The sequence below is a fragment of the Hyla sarda genome, unplaced genomic scaffold (genome assembly GCF_029499605.1).
Source record: "Hyla sarda isolate aHylSar1 unplaced genomic scaffold, aHylSar1.hap1 scaffold_1138, whole genome shotgun sequence".
NCBI classification, from domain to species: domain Eukaryota; kingdom Metazoa; phylum Chordata; class Amphibia; order Anura; family Hylidae; genus Hyla; species Hyla sarda.
In genome coordinates, this window is record NW_026607759.1 from 20,001 (window position 1) to 43,273 (window position 23,273).

Sequence of the window (23,273 nt, forward strand, 5' to 3'; positions counted from 1 at the left end):
TGACACCTATGGCTGACCGGAGATTAGTATCCAGTTCCAACATGACACCTATGGCTGACCGGAGATTAGTATCCAGTTCCAACATGACACCTATGGCCGACCGGAGATTAGTATCCAGTTCCAACATGACACCTATGGCCGACCGGAGATTAGTATCCAGTTCCAACATGACACCTATGGCTGACCGGAGATTAGTATCCAGTTCCAACATGACACCTATGGCTGACCGGAGATTAGTATCCAGTTCCAACATGACACCTATGGCCGACCGGAGATTAGTATCCAGTTCCAACATGACACCTATGGCTGACCGGAGATTAGTATCCAGTTCCAACATGACACCTATGGCCGACTGGAGATTAGTATCCAGTTCCAACATGACACCTATGGCCGACCGGAGATTAGTATCCAGTTCCAACATGACACCTATGGCCGACCGGAGATTAGTATCCAGTTCCAACATGACACCTATGGCCGACCGGAGATTAGTATCCAGTTCCAACATGACACCTATGGCTGACCGGAGATTAGTATCCAGTTCCAACATGACACCTATGGCTGACCGGAGATTAGTATCCAGTTCCAACATGACACCTATGGCTGACCGGAGATTAGTATCCAGTTCCAACATGACACCTATGGCCGACCGGAGATTAGTATCCAGTTCCAACATGACACCTATGGCTGACCGGAGATTAGTATCCAGTTCCAACATGACACCTATGGCCGACCGGAGATTAGTATCCAGTTCCAACATGACACCTATGGCTGACCGGAGATTAGTATCCAGTTCCAACATGACACCTATGGCTGACCGGAGATTAGTATCCAGTTCCAACATGACACCTATGGCTGACCGGAGATTAGTATCCAGTTCCAACATGACACCTATGGCTGACCGGAGATTAGTATCCAGTTCCAACATGACACCTATGGCCGACCGGAGATTAGTATCCAGTTCCAACATGACACCTATGGCCGACCGGAGATTAGTATCCAGTTCCAACATGACACCTATGGCCGACCGGAGATTAGTATCCAGTTCCAACATGACACCTATGGCCGACCGGAGATTAGTATCCAGTTCCAACATGACACCTATGGCCGACCGGAGATTAGTATCCAGTTCCAACATGACACCTATGGCCGACCGGAGATTAGTATCCAGTTCCAACATGACACCTATGGCTGATCGGAGATTAGTATCCAGTTCCAACATGACACCTATGGCTGACTGGAGATTAGTATCCAGTTCCAACATGACACCTATGGCTGACCGGAGATTAGTATCCAGTTCCAACATGACACCTATGGCCGACCGGAGATTAGTATCCAGTTCCAACATGACACCTATGGCTGACCGGAGATTAGTATCCAGTTCCAACATGACACCTATGGCTGACCGTAGATTAGTATCCAGTTCCAACATGACACCTATGGCTGACCGGAGATTAGTATCCAGTTCCAACATGACACCTATGGCTGACCGGAGATTAGTATCCAGTTCCAACATGACACCTATGGCCGACCGGAGATTAGTATCCAGTTCCAACATGACACCTATGGCCGACCGGAGATTAGTATCCAGTTCCAACATGACACCTATGGCTGACCGGAGATTAGTATCCAGTTCCAACATGACACCTATGGCTGACCGGAGATTAGTATCCAGTTCCAACATGACACCTATGGCCGACCGGAGATTAGTATCCAGTTCCAACATGACACCTATGGCTGACCGGAGATTAGTATCCAGTTCCAACATGACACCTATGGCCGACTGGAGATTAGTATCCAGTTCCAACATGACACCTATGGCCGACCGGAGATTAGTATCCAGTTCCAACATGACACCTATGGCCGACCGGAGATTAGTATCCAGTTCCAACATGACACCTATGGCCGACCGGAGATTAGTATCCAGTTCCAACATGACACCTATGGCTGACCGGAGATTAGTATCCAGTTCCAACATGACACCTATGGCTGACCGGAGATTAGTATCCAGTTCCAACATGACACCTATGGCTGACCGGAGATTAGTATCCAGTTCCAACATGACACCTATGGCTGACCGGAGATTAGTATCCAGTTCCAACATGACACCTATGGCCGACCGGAGATTAGTATCCAGTTCCAACATGACACCTATGGCTGACCGGAGATTAGTATCCAGTTCCAACATGACACCTATGGCTGACCGGAGATTAGTATCCAGTTCCAACATGACACCTATGGCTGACCGGAGATTATCCAGTTCCAACATGACACCTATGGCTGACCGGAGATTAGTATCCAGTTCCAACATGACACCTATGGCCGACCGGAGATTAGTATCCAGTTCCAACATGACACCTATGGCCGACCGGAGATTAGTATCCAGTTCCAACATGACACCTATGGCCGACCGGAGATTAGTATCCAGTTCCAACATGACACCTATGGCTGACCGTAGATTAGTATCCAGTTCCAACATGACACCTATGGCCGACCGGAGATTAGTATCCAGTTCCAACATGACACCTATGGCCGACCGGAGATTAGTATCCAGTTCCAACATGACACCTATGGCTGACCGTAGATTAGTATCCAGTTCCAACATGACACCTATGGCCGACCGGAGATTAGTATCCAGTTCCAACATGACACCTATGGCCGACCGGAACACACATATCATAACACTAAGCATAGTTGTGACAGTCTTGCTCGTAGGTATTTGCCCAAGGATAGCCAGATGGCTGCATTTTGTAATTAGAGTCTTGACATACATGCAGTAATAGTGCAGTTACCCTGGGCAACAGCGCTGCTGCACTGGCTGCATATAGCATTTTACTTCTATAAGTGGCACTTGATTGCAGTATTATCACGGCATATCTTGTATTCTCTATTCACACAGAGTATATAATCCAACAGCTGATAGCGATACATTCATTCAGGACTAGATGTACATATATATTCCTCTGTCCATAAGGTATATCGGGTATGCTTCCCAGGTGTGAATAGTGCCTTCAGTTAGTACGAACTCTTAACGCTACATATGACAAGTCCACATCAGTTGTCAGTGTTCGTGTTCATAGAGGACTTAGCTGAGAGTCTCTGAAGCTGTGGTCGGGTCTCGCTAGATCCAGGTTGTATCGCCCCTTCTATCACTTGAATACAGGATAACATTCACAGACGAAAACAAAATACTGGCATCTTCTCAGGTAGATAGTCCGTGGCATCCAGATTTACAGGGTCCAACGCGTTTCAACAGCTAATATCATCAGGGAGCTTTTAGTATAGCTCGGTCTCCTTCCTGTCATTTTTATGCATACAGCACCATGAGTGCGGCTCTGATGGCGGCCATACTGGACTGACAGCATTCACTACCATATATACCTGCTTCTATTCCATCCTGCCAGCCACGCCTCCAATCAGGTGCGCGCAGCGTCACACTCAGGTGAGACTTACTATGCACGCCTCTGATAAGGTAGGGGGTGGATACCGGGATAGAAGACATTTCTTAGATACAGTAAAACTCCTATATTATCCCACATGCGGGGCGGAGTGGACGGACATCACAGCTAGGAAATTATTGTATATATAAGAGATTAAGATTAGAATGGAATTTAGAGGGGCACAGATCAAGTATAATGTACACTTCTTTTTCAGATAGCCAACAGGGGTTAAATCTCTACCAGTCACTAGTTTATTCTATTAACCCTATCTGTCATGGAAACATAATACATTTTTGGAAAGCGAGCACCGATAAGACTTATCATAGCTGAATCTCTTGGTACACGTATTGGACATTAGATGAAGCATACATAGGATATAGAATCATTCAGACCTTTTGGTTTAACACATTCAAGCCTGAATGTCCCCTCTGCTTCTCTTTGCAGTAACAGCTGATCCCAGCTGCCCCCTCTTTTAGGAGGAGGTATGGTCTCAATAACCTGTACCTTGAGATTCGAGCCATCACCTGAGCGACATTCAGCAAAATGTTTCCCTACTGGGGTATCTCTTGCCTGCCTTATGTCCCCCAAGTCTTCCTGTACCCGTTTTTTTCAAGGTCCTAAAGGTTTTTCCCACAGTTAAGGGGACATCCACATGTGAGAAGGTAAACCACTCCTTTCGTATCACCATTTGCAAAATGTCTATTTTGAAATCTCTGACCTGTGGTGACACTCATAAATCCATTACCCCTAACTATGTGGGAACATACGTTATATAGTCCCACATGGTTTGTTTTACCGGTGAGCCACCCTTCTTTTGGGGTCAGAGGCTCAAAGTTGCTATGGGTAAGTCTGTCTTTCAAATGTTTCCCCCTTCAGCAGGGCCCTGTACACTGAGGACAAGCAGGGCTCTGTACACTGAGGACAAGCGGGGCCCTGTACACTGAGGACAAGCAGGGCTCTGTACACTGAGGACAAGCAGGGCTCTGTACACTGAGGACAAGCAGGGCTCTGTACACTGAGGACAAGCGGGGCTCTGTACACTGAGGACAAGCAGGGCTCTGTACACTGAGGACAAGCAGGGCTCTGTACACTGAGGACAAGCGGGGCTCTGTACACTGAGGACAAGCAGGGCTCTGTACACTGAGGACAAGCAGGGCTCTGTACACTGAGGACAAGCGGGGCCCTTTACACTGAGGACAAGCAGGGCTCTGTACACTGAGGACAAGCAGGGCTCTGTACACTGAGGACAAGCAGGGCTCTGTACACTGAGGACAAGCAGGGCTCTGTACACTGAGGACAAGCGGGGCTCTGTACACTGAGGACAAGCGGGGCCCTTTACACTGAGGACAAGCAGGGCCCTGTACACTGAGGACAAGCAGGGCTCTGTACACTGAGGACAAGCAGGGCTCTGTACACTGAGGACAAGCAGGGCTCTGTACAGTGAGGACAAGCGGGGCCCTGTAAACCGAGGACAAGCGGGGCCCTGTACACCGAGGACAAGCAGGGCTCTGTACACTGAGGACAAGCAGAGCTCTGTACACTGAGGACAAGCGGGGCTCTTTACACTGAGGACAAGCAGGGCTCTGTACACTGAGGACAAGCGGGGCTCTGTCCATCGAGGACAAGCGGGGCCCTGTACACCGAGGACAAGTGGGGCTCTGTACACCGAGGACAAGCGGGGCTCTGTACACTGAGGACAAGCGGGGCCCTGTACACTGAGGACAAGAAAGGCTCTGTACACTGAGGACAAGCAGGGCTCTGTACACTGAGGACAAGCAGGGCTCTGTACACTGAGGACAGGCATGGCTCTGTACACTGAGGACAAGCAGGTCTCGGTACACTGAGGACAAGCAGGGTTCTATACACTGAGGACAAGCATGGCTCTGTACACTGAGGACAATCAGGGCTCTGTACACTGAGTACATTCAGGGCTCTGTACACTGAGGACAATCAGGGCTCTGTACACTGAGGACAATCAGGGCTCTGTACACTGAGGACAAGCGGGGCTCTGTACACTGAGGACAAGCGGGGCTCTGTACACTGAGGACAAGCAGGACACTGAGGACAAGCAGGGCTCTGTACACAGAGGACAAGCAGGGCTCTGTACACTCAAGACAAGCAGGGCTCTGTACATTGAGAACAAGCAAGGCTCTGTACACTGAGGACAAGCAGGGTTCTGTACACTGAGGACAAGCAGGGCTCTGTACACTCAAGACAAGCAGGGCTCTGTACATTGAGGACAAGCAGGGCTCTGTACACTGAGGACAAGCAGGGTTCTGTACACTGAGGACAAGCAGGGCTCTGTACACTGAGGACAAGCAGGGCTCTGTACACTGAGGACAAGCAGGGTTCTGTACACTGAGGACAAGCAGGGCTCTGTACACTGAGGACAAGCGGGGCTCTGTACACTGAGGACAAGCGGGGCCCTGTACACTGAGGACAAGCGGGGCTCTGTACACTGAGGACAAGAAAGGCTCTGTACACTGAAGACAAGCAGGGCTCTGTACACTGAGGACAAGCAGGGCTCTGTACACTGAGGACAAGCAGGGTTCTGTACACTGAATACAAGCAGGGCTCTGTACACTGAGGACAAGCGGGGCCCTGTACACTGAGGACAAGCGGGGCCCTGTACACTGAGGACAAGCAGGGCTCTGTACACTGAGGACAAGCAGGGCTCTGTACACTGAGGACAAGCGGGGCTCTGTACACTGAGGACAAGCGGGGCTCTGTACACTGAGGTCAAGCAGGGTTCTGTACACTGAGGACAAACAGGCCGGGTGCACTGATCTTCGGCAGCAGCAGTAAACTCTGGCACTGCCGGACGTGAAGTTCACGTGACCTAAGCGCCGCTCCCAGGCAGCCACTGCAGTTCTCTTAAAGGGCTGCCGCAACAGTCTATGTGGATGTATATATGTAGATGTGTAGATGTAGATGTGTATATGTAGATGTGTATATGTAGATGTGTATATGTAGATGTGTATATGTATATGTAGATGTGTATATGTAGATGTGTATATGTAGACGTGTAGATATGTAGATGTAGATGTATATGTAGATGTGTATATGTAGATGTGTATATGTAGATGTGTATATGTAGATGTGTATATGTAGATGTGTATATGTAGATGTATATATGTAGGTGTATATGTGTAGATGTATATGTGTATGTATATATGTATATGTGTATGTGTATATGTAGATGTAGATGTGTAGATGTAGATGTGTATATGTAGATGTGTATATGTATATATGTAGATGTGTATATGTAGATGTATATATGTAGATGTGTAGATGTAGATGTGTATATGTAGATGTGTATATGTAGATGTGTATGTGTATGTATATATGTAGATGTATATGTGTATGTATATATGTGTATGTATATATGTAGATGTAGATGTATATATGTGTATGTATATATGTAGATGTATATATGTAGATGTGTATATGTAGATGTGTATATGCAGATGTGTATATGTAGATGTGTATATGTAGATGTGTATATGTAGATGTGTATATGTAGATGTGTATATGTAGATGTGTATATGTATATATGTAGATGTGTATATGTAGATGTGTATATGTAGATGTGTATATGTAGATGTGTAGATGTAGATGTGTATATGCAGATGTGTATATGTAGATGTGTATATGTAGATGTGTATATGTATATATGTAGATGTGTATATGTAGATGTGTATATGTAGATGTGTATATGTAGATGTGTAGATGTAGATGTGTATATGTGTATGTATATATGTAGATGTGTATGTGTATGTATATATGTAGATGTATATGTGTATGTATATATGTGTATGTATATATGTAGATGTAGATGTATATGTGTATGTATATATGTGTATGTATATATGTAGATGTATATATGTATATGTGTATATGTAGATGTGTATATGTAGATGTGTATATGTAGATGTGTATATGTAGATGTGTATATGCAGATGTGTATATGTAGATGTGTATATGCAGATGTGTATATGCAGATGTGTATATGTAGATGTGTATATGTAGATGTGTATATGTAGATGTGTATATATGTAGATGTGTATATGTAGATGTGTATATGTAGATGTGTATATGCAGATGTGTATATGTAGATGTGTAGATGTAGATGTGTATATGTATATAAGTAGATGTGTATATGTAGATGTGTATATGTAGATGTATATATGTAGATGTGTATATGTAGATGTGTATATGTAGATGTGTATATGTAGATGTGTATATGTAGATGTGTATATGTATATATGAAGATGTGTATATATAGATGTGTATATGTAGATGTATATATGTAGATGTGTATATGTAGATGTGTATGTGTATGTATATATGTAGATGTGTATGTATATATGTAGATGTATATGTGTATGTATATATGTAGATGTATATGTGTATGTATATATGAAGATGTATATATGTAGATGTGTCTATGTAGATGTGTATATGTAGATGTGTATATGCAGATATGTATATATGTAGATGTGTATATGTAGATGTGTCTATGTAGATGTGTATATGTAGATGTGTATATGTAGATGTGTATATGTAGATGTGTATATGCAGATGTGTAGATGTAGATGTGTATATGTATATAAGTAGATGTATATATGTAGATGTATATATGTAGATGTGTATATGTAGATGTATATATGTAGATGTGTGTATGTAGATGTGTATATGTATATCAGTAGATGTATATATGTAGATGTGTAGATGTATATATGAAGATGTGTATGTGTAGATGTGTAGATGTGTATATGTATATGTAGATATGTATATGTAGATGTGTATATGTGTATATGTAGATGTGTATATGTAGATGTGTATATGTAGATGTGTATATGTTGATGTGTATATGTAGATGTGTATATGTAGATGTGTATATGTAGATGTGTATATGTATATATGTAGATGTGTAGATGTAGATGTATATAAGTAGATGTAGATGTATATATGTAGATGTGTATATGTAGATGTATATATGTAGATGTGTATATGTAGATGTGTATATGTAGATGTGTATATGTAGATGTGTATATGTATATAAGTAGATGTATATATGTAGATGTGTATATGTAGATGTGTATATGTATATATGTAGATGTGTAGATGTAGATGTATATATGTAGATGTATATATGTAGATGTGTATATGTATATAAGTAGATGTATATATGTAGATGTGTATGTGTAGATGTGTAGATGTATATATGAAGATGTGTATGTGTAGATGTGTATATGTATATGTAGATGTGTATATGTATATATGTAGATGTGTATATGTAGATGTGTATATGTTGATGTGTATATGTATATGTAGATGTATATATGTAGATGTGTATATGTAGATGTGTATATGTATATATGTAGATGTGTAGATGTAGATGTATATATGTAGATGTATATATGTAGATGTGTATATGTATATAAGTAGATGTATATATGTAGATGTGTATGTGTAGATGTGTATATGTATATGTAGATATGTATATGTAGATGTGTATATGTATATATGTAGATGTGTATATGTAGATGTATATATGTAGATGTGTATATGTAGATGTGTATATGTAGATGTGTATATGTAGATGTGTATATGTATATATGTAGATGTGTAGATGTAGATGTATATATGTAGATGTGTATATGTATATAAGTAGATGTATATATGTAGATGTGTATGTGTAGATGTGTATATGTATATGTAGATATGTATATGTAGATGTGTATATGTATATATGTAGATGTGTATATGTAGATGTGTATATGTTGATGTGTATATGTATATGTAGATGTATATATGTAGATGTGTATATGTAGATGTGTATATGTATATAAGTAGATGTATATATGTAGATGTGTAGATGTAGATGTGTATATGTAGATGTATATATGTAGATGTGTATATGTAGATGTGTATATGTATATAAGTAGATGTATATATGTAGATGTGTATGTGTAGATGTGTAGATGTATATATGTAGATGTATATATGTAGATATGTATATGTAGATGTGTATATGTATATAAGTAGATGTATATATGAAGATGTGTATGTGTAGATGTGTAGATGTATATATGTAGATGTGTATATGTAGATGTGTATATTTATATAAGTAGATGTATATATGTAGATGTGTATGTGTAGATGTGTAGATGTATATATATGTAGATGTGTATATGTAGATGTGTATATGTATATAAGTAGATGTATATATGAAGATGTGTATGTGTAGATGTGTAGATGTGTAGAGGTATATATGTAGATGTGTATATGTAGATGTGTAGATGTATATATGTAGATGTATATATGTAGATGTGTATATGTATATATGAAGATGTGTATATATAGATGTGTATATATAGATGTGTATATGTAGATGAATATATGTAGATGTGTATATGTAGATGTGTATATGTAGATGTGTAGATGTATATATGTAGATGTGTATATGTAGATGTGTATATGTAGATGTGTATATGTAGATGTGTATATGTATATAAGTAGATGTATATATGTAGATGTGTATATGTAGATGTGTATATGTAGATGTGTAGATGTAGATGTATATATGTAGATGTGTATATGTAGATGTAGATGTGTAGATGTAGATGTATATATGTAGATGTGTATATGTAGATGTGTATATGTAGATGTGTATATGTAGATGTGTAGATGTGTATATGTACATATGTAGATGTGTATATGTGTATATGTAGATGTATAGATGTGTATATGTAGATGTATATATGTAGATGTGTATATGTAGATGTAGATGTGTAGATGTAGATGTATATATGTAGATGTGTATATGTAGATGTGTATATGTAGATGTGTATATGTAGATGTGTAGATGTGTATATGTATATATGTAGATGTGTATATGTGTATATGTAGATGTATAGATGTGTATATGTAGATGTGTATATGTAGATGTGTATATGTAGATGTGTAGATGTGTAAATGTATATATGTAGATGTGTATATGTGTATATGTAGATGTATAGATGTGTATATGTAGATGTGTATATGTAGATGTGTATATGTAGATGTGTATCTGTAGATGTGTAGATGTAGATGTATATATGTAGATGTATATATGTAGATGTATATGTAGACGTGTATATATGTAGATGTATATGTAGACGTGTATATATGTAGATGTGTATATGTCGATGTGTATATGTATGTATGTAGATGTGTATATGTAGATGTGTATATGTATATATGTAGATGTGTATATGTAGATGTGTAACTATAGATGTATGTATGTAGATGTGTATATATGTAGATGTATAGATGTGTATATGTAGATGTATAAATGTAGATGTGTATATGTAGATGTATATATGTAGATGTGTATATGTAGATGTGTATATGTAGATGTGTATATGTAGATGTGTATATGTAGATGTATATATGAAGATGTGTATATGTAGATGTGTATATGTAGATGTGTAGATGTGTATATGTAGATGTGTATATGTAGATGTGTATATGTATATATGTAGATGTGTATATGTAGATGTGTATATGTAGATGTGTATATGTAAATATGTAGATGTGTATATGTAGATGTGTAGATGTAGATGTATATATGTAGATGTGTATATGTAGATGTGTATATGTAGATGTATATATGTAGGTGTGTATATGTAGATGTGTATATGTAGATGTGTATATGCAGATGTGTATATGTAGATGTGTAGATGTAGATGTGTATATGTATATAAGTAGATGTAGATGTAGATGTGTATATGTAGATGTATATATGTAGATGTATATATGTAGATGTGTATATGTAGATGTATATATGTAGATGTGTATATGTAGATGTGTATATGTAGATGTGTATATGTATATATGAAGATGTGTATATATAGATGTGTATATGTAGATGTGTATATGTAGATGTATATATGTAGATGTATATATGTAGATGTGTATATGTAGATGTGTATGTGTATGTGTATATGTAGATGTGTATGTGTATGTATATATGTAGATGTATATGTGTATGTATATATGTAGATGTATATGTGTATGTATATATGAAGATGTGTATATGTAGATGTATATGTAGATGTGTATATGTAGATGTATATATGTAGATGTGTATATGTAGATGTGTATATGTAGATGTGTATATGTAAATGTATATATGAAGATGTGTATATGTAGATGTGTAGATGTGTATATGTATATGTAGATGTGTATATGTAGATGTGTATATGTATATATGTAGATGTGTATATGCAGATGTGTATATGTATATATGTAGATGTGTATATGTAGATGTGTATATGCAGATGTGTCTATGCAGATGTGTCTATGTAGATGTATATGTGTATATATGTAGATGTGTATATGTAGATGTGTATATGTAGATGTGTATATGTAGATGTGTATATGCAGATGTGTATATGTATATCAGTAGATGTATATATGTAGATGTGTAGATGTATATATGAAGATGTAGATGTGTATATGTATATGTAGATATGTATATGTAGATGTGTATATGTATATGTAGATATGTATATGTAGATGTGTATATGTATATATGTAGATGTGTATATGTAGATGTGTATATGTTGATGTGTATATGTATATGTAGATGTATATATGTAGATGTGTATATGTAGATGTGTATATGTATATATGTAGATGTGTAGATGTAGATGTATATATGTAGATGTGTATATGTATATAAGTAGATGTATATATGTAGATGTGTATATGTAGATGTGTATATGTTGATGTGTATATGTAGATGTGTATATGTAGATGTGTATATGTATATAAGTAGATGTATATAAGTAGATGTATATATGTAGATGTAGATGTGTATATGTAGATATATATGAAGATGTGTATATGTAGATGTGTATATGTATATAAGTAGATGTATATATGTAGATGTGTAGATGTGTAGATGTATATATGTAGATGTGTATATGTAGATGTGTATATGTATATAAGTAGATGTATATATGAAGATGTGTTTGTGTAGATGTGTAGATGTGTAGAGGTATATATGTAGATGTGTATATGTAGATGTGTAGATGTATATATGTAGATGTGTATATGTATATATGAAGATGTGTATATATAGATGTGTATATGTAGATGTATATATGTAGATGTGTATATGTAGATGTGTATATGTAGATGTGTATATGTAGATGTGTAGATGTGTAGATGTATATATGTAGATGTGTATATGTAGATGTGTATATGTAGATGTGTCTATGCAGATGTGTCTATGTAGATGTATATGTGTATATATGTAGATGTGTATATGTAGATGTGTATATGTAGATGTGTATATGTAGATGTGTATATGCAGATGTGTATATGTATATAAGTAGATGTATATATGTAGATGTGTATATGTAGATGTGTATATGTAGATGTGTATATGTAGATGTGTATATGTATATCAGTAGATGTATATATGTAGATGTGTAGATGTATATATGAAGATGTAGATGTGTATATGTATATGTAGATATGTATATGTAGATGTGTATATGTATATATGTAGATGTGTATATGTAGATGTGTATATGTTGATGTGTATATGTATATGTAGATGTATATATGTAGATGTGTATATGTAGATGTGTATATGTATATATGTAGATGTGTAGATGTAGATGTATATATGTAGATGTGTATATGTATATATGTAGATGTGTATATGTAGATGTGTATATGTATATATGTAGATGTGTATATGTAGATGTGTATATGTAGATGTGTATATGTAGATGTGTATATGTATATAAGTAGATGTATATATGTAGATGTGTATGTGTAGATGTGTAGATGTGTATATGTATATGTAGATATGTATATGTAGATGTGTATATGTATACATGTAGATGTGTATATGTAGATGTGTATATGTAGATGTGTATATGTAGATGTGTATATGTTGATGTGTATATGTAGATGTGTATATGTAGATGTGTATATGTATATAAGTAGATGTATATAAGTAGATGTATATATGTAGATGTAGATGTGTATATGTAGATATATATGAAGATGTGTATATGTAGATGTGTATATGTATATAAGTAGATGTATATATGTAGATGTGTAGATGTGTAGATGTATATATGTAGATGTGTATATGTAGATGTGTATATGTATATAAGTAGATGTATATATGAAGATGTGTTTGTGTAGATGTGTAGATGTGTAGAGGTATATATGTAGATGTGTATATGTAGATGTGTAGATGTATATATGTAGATGTGTATATGTATATATGAAGATGTGTATATATAGATGTGTATATGTAGATGTATATATGTAGATGTGTATATGTAGATGTGTATATGTAGATGTGTATATGTAGATGTGTATATGTAGATGTGTAGATGTGTAGATGTATATATGTAGATGTGTATATGTAGATGTGTATATGTAGATGTGTATATGTATAAAAGTAGATGTATATATGTAGATGTGTATATGTAGATGTATATATGTAGATGTGTATATGTATATATGAAGATGTGTATATATAGATGTATATATGTAGATGTGTATATGTAGATGTGTATATGTAGATGTGTATATGTAGATGTGTAGATGTGTATATGTAGATGTGTATATATAGATGTGTATATGTATATAAGTAGATGTGTATATGTAGATGTGTATATGTAGATGTGTATATGTAGATGTATATATGTAGATGTAGATGTGTATATGTAGATGTATATATGTAGATGTAGATGTGCAGATGTAGATGTATATATGAAGATGTGTATATGTAGATGTGTATATGTAGATGTGTATATGTAGATGTGTAGATGTGTATATGTAGATGTGTATATGTATATATGTAGATGTGTATATGTATATATGTAGATGTATAGATGTGTGTATGTAGATGTATATATGTAGATGTGTATATGTAGATGTGTATATGTAGACGTGTATATATGTAGATGTGTATATGTCGATGTGTATATGTATATATGTAGATGTGTATATGTAGATGTGTATATGTAGATGTGCATATGTATATATGTAGATGTGTATATGTAGATGTGTAACTATAGATGTATGTATGTAGATGTGTATATATGTAGATTTATAGATGTATATATGTAGATGTGTATATGTAGATGTATATATGTAGATGTGTATATGTAGATGTGTATATGTAGATGTGTATATGTAAATGTATATATGAAGATGTGTATATGTAGATGTGTAGATGTGTATATGTATATGTAGATGTGTATATGTAGATGTGTATATGTAGATGTGTATATGTATATATGTAGATGTGTATATGTAGATGTGTATATGTAGATGTGTATATGTAGATGTGTATATGTATATATGTAGATGTGTATATGTAGATGTGTAGATGTAGATGTGTATATGTATATATGTAGATGTGTATATGTAGATGTATATATGTAGATGTGTATATGTAGATGTATAGATGTGTATATGTAGATGTGTATATGTAGATGTGTATATGTATATGTAGATGTATATATGTAGATGTGTATATGTAGATGTGTATATGTAGATGTGTATATGTATATATGTAGATGTGTATATGTAGATGTGTAGATGTAGATGTATATATGTAGATGTGTATATGTAGATGTGTATATGTAGATGTGTATATGTAGATGTGTATATGTAGATGTGTATATGTATATATGTAGATGTGTAGATGTAGATGTATATATGTAGATGTGTATATGTAGATGTGTATATGTAGATGTGTATATGTATATATGTAGATGTAGATGTATATATGTAGATGTGTATATGTAGATGTATATATGTAGATGTGTATATGTATATAAGTAGATGTATATATGTAGATGTGTATATGTATATAAGTAGATGTATATATGTAGATGTGTAGATGTAGATGTATATATGTAGATGTATATATGTAGATGTGTATATATAGATGTGTATATGTAGATGTGTATATGTAGATGTATATATGTAGATGTATATATGTAGATGTGTATATGTAGATGTGTATGTGTATGTGTATATGTAGATGTATATGTGTATGTATATATGTAGATGTATATGTGTATGTATATATGAAGATGTGTATATGTAGATGTATATGTAGATGTATATATGTAGATGTGTATATGTAGATGTGTATATGTAGATGTGTATATGAAGATGTGTATATGTAGATGTGTAGATGTGTATATGTAGATGTGTATGTGTAGATGTATATATGTAGATGTATATATGTAGATATGTAGATGTATATATGTAGATGTGTATATGTATATAAGTAGATGTATATATGTAGATGTGTATATGTAGATGTGTATAAGTAGATGTGTATATGTAGATGTGTATATGTATATAAGTAGATGTATATATGTAGATGTGTATATGTAGATGTGTATATGTATATAAGTAGATGTATATATGTAGATGTGTATATGTAGATGTGTATATGTATATAAGTAGATGTATATATGTAGATGTGTATATGTAGATGTGTAGATGTGTATATGTATATAAGTAGATGTATATATGTAGATGTGTATATGTAGATGTGTAGATGTGTATAAGTAGATGTGTATATGTAGATGTGTATATGTAGATGTAGATGTATATATGTAGATGTGTATATGTAGATGTATATATGTAGATGTGTATATGTATATAAGTAGATGTATATATGTAGATGTATATGTAGATGTGTAGATGTGTATAAGTAGATGTGTATATGTAGATGTGTATATGTAGATGTAGATGTGTATATGTAGATGTGTAGATGTAGATGTGTATATGTAGATGTGTAGATGTAGATGTATATATGTATATATGTAAACATGTAGATGTGTATGTGTAGATGTGTATGTATGTAGATGTATGTATGTATGTAGATGTATATATGTAGATGTGTATATATGTAGATGTGTAGATGTAGATGTATATATGTATATATGTAAACATGTAGATGTGTATATGTAGATGTGTAGATGTAGATGTGTATATGTAGATGTGTAGATGTGTATATATGTAGATGTATGTATGTATGTAGATGTATATATGTAGATGTGTATATATGTAGTTGTGTAGATGTAGATGTGTAGATGTATATATGTATACATGTAGATGTGTATATGTAGATGTGTAGATGTAGATGTGTATATGTGTATGTATATATGTAGATGTATATGTGTATGTATATATGTAGATGTATATGTGTGTGTATATATGTAGATGTATATGTGTATGTATATATATATATATAGATGTATATGTATATATGTAGATGTGTATATGTAGACGTGTAGATGTATATATGTAGATGTGTATATGTAGATGTGTATATGTAAATGTATATATGTAGATGTGTATATGTATATATGTAGACGTGTAGATGTATATATGTAGATGTGTATATGTGTATATGTAGATGTGTAAATGTAGATGTATATATGTAGATGTGTATATGTAAATGTATATATGTAGATGTGTATATGTATATATGTAGACGTGTAGATGTATATATGTAGATGTGTATATGTAGATGTGTATATGTATATGTAGATGTGTATATGTAGATGTATATATGTAGATGTGTATATGTAAATGTAGATGTGTATATGTAGATGTGTATATGTATATATAGATGTGTATATGTATATGTAGATGTGTATATGTGTATATGTAGATGTATATATGTAGATGTGTATATGTAGATGTGTATATGTATATGTAGATGTGTATATGTAGATGTGTATATGTAGATGTGTAAATGTAGATGTATATATGTAGATGTGTATATGTATATGTAGATGTGTATATGTGTATATGTAGATGTATATATGTAGATGTGTATATGTAGATGTGTATATGTATATGTATATGTGTATATGTAGATGTGTAAATGTAGATGTATATATGTAGATGTGTATATGTAAATGTATATATGTAGATGTGTATATGTATATGTAGATGTGTATATGTAGATGTGTATATGTAGATGTGTATATGTAAATGTATATATGTAGATGTGTATATGTAGATGTGTATATGTAGATGTGTATATGTAAATGTATATATGTAGATGTGTATATGTATATGTAGATGTGTATATGTAAATGTATATATGTAGATGTGTATATGTATATGTAGATGTATATATGTAGATGTGTATATGTAGACGTGTAGATATGTAGATGTAGATGTATATGTAGATGTGTATATGTAGATGTGTATATGTAGATGTGTATATGTAGATGTGTATATGTAGATGTATATATGTAGGTGTATATGTGTAGATGTATATGTGTATGTATATATGTATATGTGTATGTGTATATGTAGATGTAGATGTGTAGATGTAGATGTGTAGATGTAGATGTGTATATGTATATATGTAGATGTGTATATGTAGATGTATATGTGTAGATGTGTATATGTATATATGTAGATGTATATGTATATATATAGATGTATATATGTATATGTGTAAGTGTATGCGTGTCATCCCCGTCTCCTGAGGAGGAGGATGATTATTATTTCTTTTATCTCCTTAGAGTGTCCGACAACAACGGCAACTTAATGGTGGAGGAGGTGGCGACTAAACCCCTGACCCAGGACCTGCTGGACCACAATGTAAGTGCGGATGATAGAAAGATATGAGATAGAAAGATATGAGATAGATATGAGATAGATAGATATGAGATAGATATGAGATAGATATGAGATAGATAGATAGATATGAGATAGATAGATATGAGATAGATAGATATGAGATAGATATGAGATAGATATGAGATAGATAGATAGATATGAGATAGATAGATATGAGATAGATAGATAGATAGATAGATATGAGATAGATAGATATGAGATAGATAGATAGATATGAGATAGATAGATATGAGATAGATAGATATGAGATAGATAGATAGATAGATAGATAGATATGAGATAGATAGATAGATATGAGATAGATAGATATGAGATAGATAGATATGAGATAGATAGATGTGAGATAGATAGATATGAGATAGATAGATATGAGATAGATAGATGTGAGATAGATAGATATGAGATAGATAGATAGATAGATAGATATGAGATAGATAGATATGAGATAGATAGATATGAGATAGATAGATATGAGATAGATAGATAGGAGATAGATAGATATGAGATAGATATGAGATAGATAGATATGAGATAGATAGATAGATATGAGATAGATAGATATGAGATAGATAGATATGAGATAGATAGATATGAGATAGATAGATATGAGATAGACATGAGATAGATAGATAGATATGAGATAGATAGATATGAGATAGATAGATATGAGATAGATAGATATGAGATAGATAGATAGGAGATAGATAGATATGAGATAGATATGAGATAGATAGATATGAGATAGATAGATAGATATGAGATAGATAGATATGAGATAGATAGATATGAGATAGACATGAGATAGATAGATAGATATGAGATAGATAGATATGAGATAGATAGATATGAGATAGATAGATATGAGATAGATAGATAGGAGATAGATAGATATGAGATAGATATGAGATAGATAGATATGAGATAGATAGATAGATATGAGATAGATAGATATGAGATAGATAGATATGAGATAGATAGATATGAGATAGATATGAGATAGATACAGTAGATAGATAGATATGAGATAGATAGCTATGAGATAGATAGATAAATATGAGATAGATATGAGATAGATATGAGATAGATATGAGATAGATAGATATGAGATAGATAGATAGATATGAGATAGATATGAGATAGATAGATATGAGATAGATAGATAGATATGAGATAGATATGAGATAGATAGATATGAGATAGATAGATATGAGATAGATAGATATGAGATAGATATGAGATAGATAGATATGAGATAGATATGAGATAGATATGAGATAGATATGAGATAGATAGATATGAGATAGATAGATATGAGATAGATATGAGATAGATAGATATATATGAGATAGATAGATATGAGATAGATATGAGATAGATATGAGATAGATAGATATGAGATAGATATGAGATAGATAGATATGAGATAGATATGAGATAGATAGATATGAGATAGATATGAGATAGATAGATATGAGATAGATATGAGATAGATATGAGATAGATAGATATGAGATAGATATGAGATAGATATGAGATAGATAGATATGAGATAGATAGATAGATATGAGATAGATATAGATAGATATGAGATAGATAGATATGAGATAGATAGATATGAGATAGATAGATAGATATGAGATAGATATGAGATAGATATGAGATAGATAGATATGAGATAGATAGATATGAGATAGATATGAGATAGATAGATATGAGATAGATAGATATGAGATAGATAGATATGAGATAGATATGAGATAGATGGATATGAGATAGATATGAGATAGATAGATATGAGATAGATAGATATGAGATAGATAGATAGATAGATAGATATGAGATAGATATGAGATAGATAGATATGAGATAGATAGATATGAGATAGATATGAGATAGATAGATATGAGATAGATATGAGATAGATAGATAGATATGAGATAGATATGAGATAGATATGAGATAGATAGATATGAGATAGATAGATATGAGATAGATAGATAGATATGAGATAGATATAGATAGATATGAGATAGATAGATATGAGATAGATAGATATGAGATAGATAGATAGATAGATATGAGATAGATAGATAGATATGAGATAGATATGAGATAGATATGAGATAGATAGATATGAGATAGATATGAGATAGATATGAGATAGATATGAGATAGATGGATATGAGATAGATATGAGATAGATAGATATGAGATAGATAGATATGAGATAGATAGATAGATAGATATGAGATAGATATGAGATAGATAGATATGAGATAGATAGATATGAGATAGATAGATAGATATGAGATAGATATGAGATAGATATGAGATAGATAGATATGAGATAGATAGATAGATATGAGATAGATAGATAGATATGAGATAGATATGAGATAGATATGAGATAGATAGATATGAGATAGATAGATATGAGATAGATATGAGATAGATATGAGATAGATATGAGATAGATATGAGATAGATATGAGATATATATGAGATAGATAGATATGAGATAGATATGAGATAGATATGAGATATATATGAGATAGATAGATATGAGATAGATATGAGATAGATATGAGATAGATAGATATGAGATAGATAGATATGAGATAGATATGAGATAGATATGAGATAGATATGAGATAGATATGAGATAGATATGAGATAGATATGAGATAGATATGAGATAGATATGAGATAGATAGATATGAGATAGATAGATATGAGATAGATATGAGATAGATAGATAGATATGAGATAGATAGATATGAGATAGATATGAGATAGATAGATATGAGATAGATAGATAGATATGAGATAGATATAGATAGATATGAGATAGATAGATATGAGATAGATATAGATAGATATGAGATAGATAGATATGAGATAGATAGATATGAGATAGATAGATATGAGATAGATATGAGATAGATATGAGATAGATATGAGATAGATATGAGATAGATATGAGATAGATAGATATGAGATAGATATGAGATAGATATGAGATAGATAGATAGATATGAGATAGATAGATAGATATGAGATAGATATGAGATAGATATGAGATAGATAGATATGAGATAGATAGATAGATATGAGATAGATAGATAGATATGAGATAGATATGAGATAGATATGAGATAGATAGATATGAGATAGATAGATATGAGATAGATAGATATGAGATAGATATGAGATAGATATGAGATAGATATGAGATAGATATGAGATATATATGAGATAGATAGATATGAGATAGATATGAGATAGATATGAGATATATATGAGATAGATAGATATGAGATAGATATGAGATAGATATGAGATAGATAGATATGAGATAGATAGATATGAGATAGATATGAGATAGATATGAGATAGATATGAGATAGATATGAGATAGATAGATATGAGATAGATAGATATGAGATAGATAGATAGATATGAGATAGATATGAGATAGATATGAGATAGATAGATATGAGATAGATATGAGATAGATATGAGATAGATATGAGATAGATATGAGATAGATATGAGATAGATAGATATGAGATAGATAGATAGATATGAGATAGATATGAGATAGATAGATATTAGATAGATAGATATGAGATAGATATGAGATAGATATGAGATAGATAGATAGATATGAGATAGATATGAGATAGATATGAGATAGATAGATATGAGATAGATATGAGATAGATATGAGATAGATAGATATGAGATAGATAGATATGAGATAGATAGATATGAGATAGATATGAGATAACCTATATATTACACCCTCAGGATTGCTTCATCTTGGATCAGGGAGGAATAAAGATTTTTATATGGAAAGGAAAAAATTCATCAAAAGAAGAAAGACAACAAGCGATGGAGAGAGCCCTGGTGAGCCGTATACTGCCAGAGTGTGCACACATTATATATAATCATTATATACAACATTATGTCACACTGGATCCCGCTCCCTTATTATATCACACTGGATCCCGATCCCTTATTATATCACACTGGATCCCGATCCCTTATTATATCACACTGGATCCCGATCCCTTATTATATCACACTGGATCCCGATCCCTTATTATATCACACTGGATCCCGATCCCTTATTATATCACACTGGATCCCGCTCCCTTATGATATCACACTGGATCCCGCTCCCTTATTATATCCCATTGGATCCCGATCCCTTATTATATCACACTGGATCCTGCTCCCTTATTATATCACACTGGATCCCGATCCCTTATTATATCCCATTGGATCCCGATCCCTTATTATATCACACTGGATCCTGCTCCCTTATTATATCACACTGGATCCCGCTCCCTTATTATATCACACTGGATCCCGCTCCCTTATTATATCCCATTGGATCCCGATGCCTTATTATATCACACTGGATCCTGCTCCCTTATTATATCACACTGGATCCCGCTCCCTTATTATATCACACTGGATCCCGATCCCTTATTATATCACACTGGATCTCGCTCCCTTATTATATCACACTGGATCCCGATCCCTTATTATATCACACTGGATCCCGATCCCTTATTATATCACACTGGATCCCGCTCCCTTATTATATCACACTGGATCCTGCTCCCTTATTATATCACACTGGATCCCGCTCCCTTATTATATCACACTGGATCCCGATCCCTTATTATATCACACTGGATCCCGCTCCCTTATTATATCACACTGGATCCTGCTCCCTTATTATATCACACTGGATCCCGCTCCCTTATTATATCACACTGGATCCCGATCCCTTATTATATCACACTGGATCCCGCTCCCTTATTATATCACACTGGATCCCGATCCCTTATTATATCACACTGGATCCCGCTCCCTTATTATATCACACTGGATCCCGCTCCCTTATTATATCACACTGGATCCCGATCCCTTATTATATCACACTGGATCCTGCTCCCTTATTATATCACACTGGATCCTGCTCCCTTATTATATCACACTGGATCCCGCTCCCTTATTATATCACACTGGATCCCGCTCCCTTATTATATCACACTGGATCCCGATCCCTTATTATATCACACTGGATCCCGATCCCTTATTATATCACACTGG

The 23,273-nt window shown here is 34.1% G+C and overlaps 1 protein-coding gene across 1 annotated transcript in view; it reads left to right on the top strand.

The window, feature by feature from the left end:
* LOC130301869 (villin-1-like) overlaps nucleotides 1-23,273 on the top strand; it is a 96,524-nt gene that overhangs the window by 13,664 nt on the left and 59,587 nt on the right. The window contains exons 4-5 of the mRNA XM_056551640.1: nucleotides 18,029-18,107; nucleotides 21,957-22,055. Of these exons, the coding sequence (XP_056407615.1) occupies nucleotides 18,029-18,107; nucleotides 21,957-22,055 (178 nt within the window). The remainder of the gene's footprint in view (nucleotides 1-18,028; nucleotides 18,108-21,956; nucleotides 22,056-23,273) is intronic.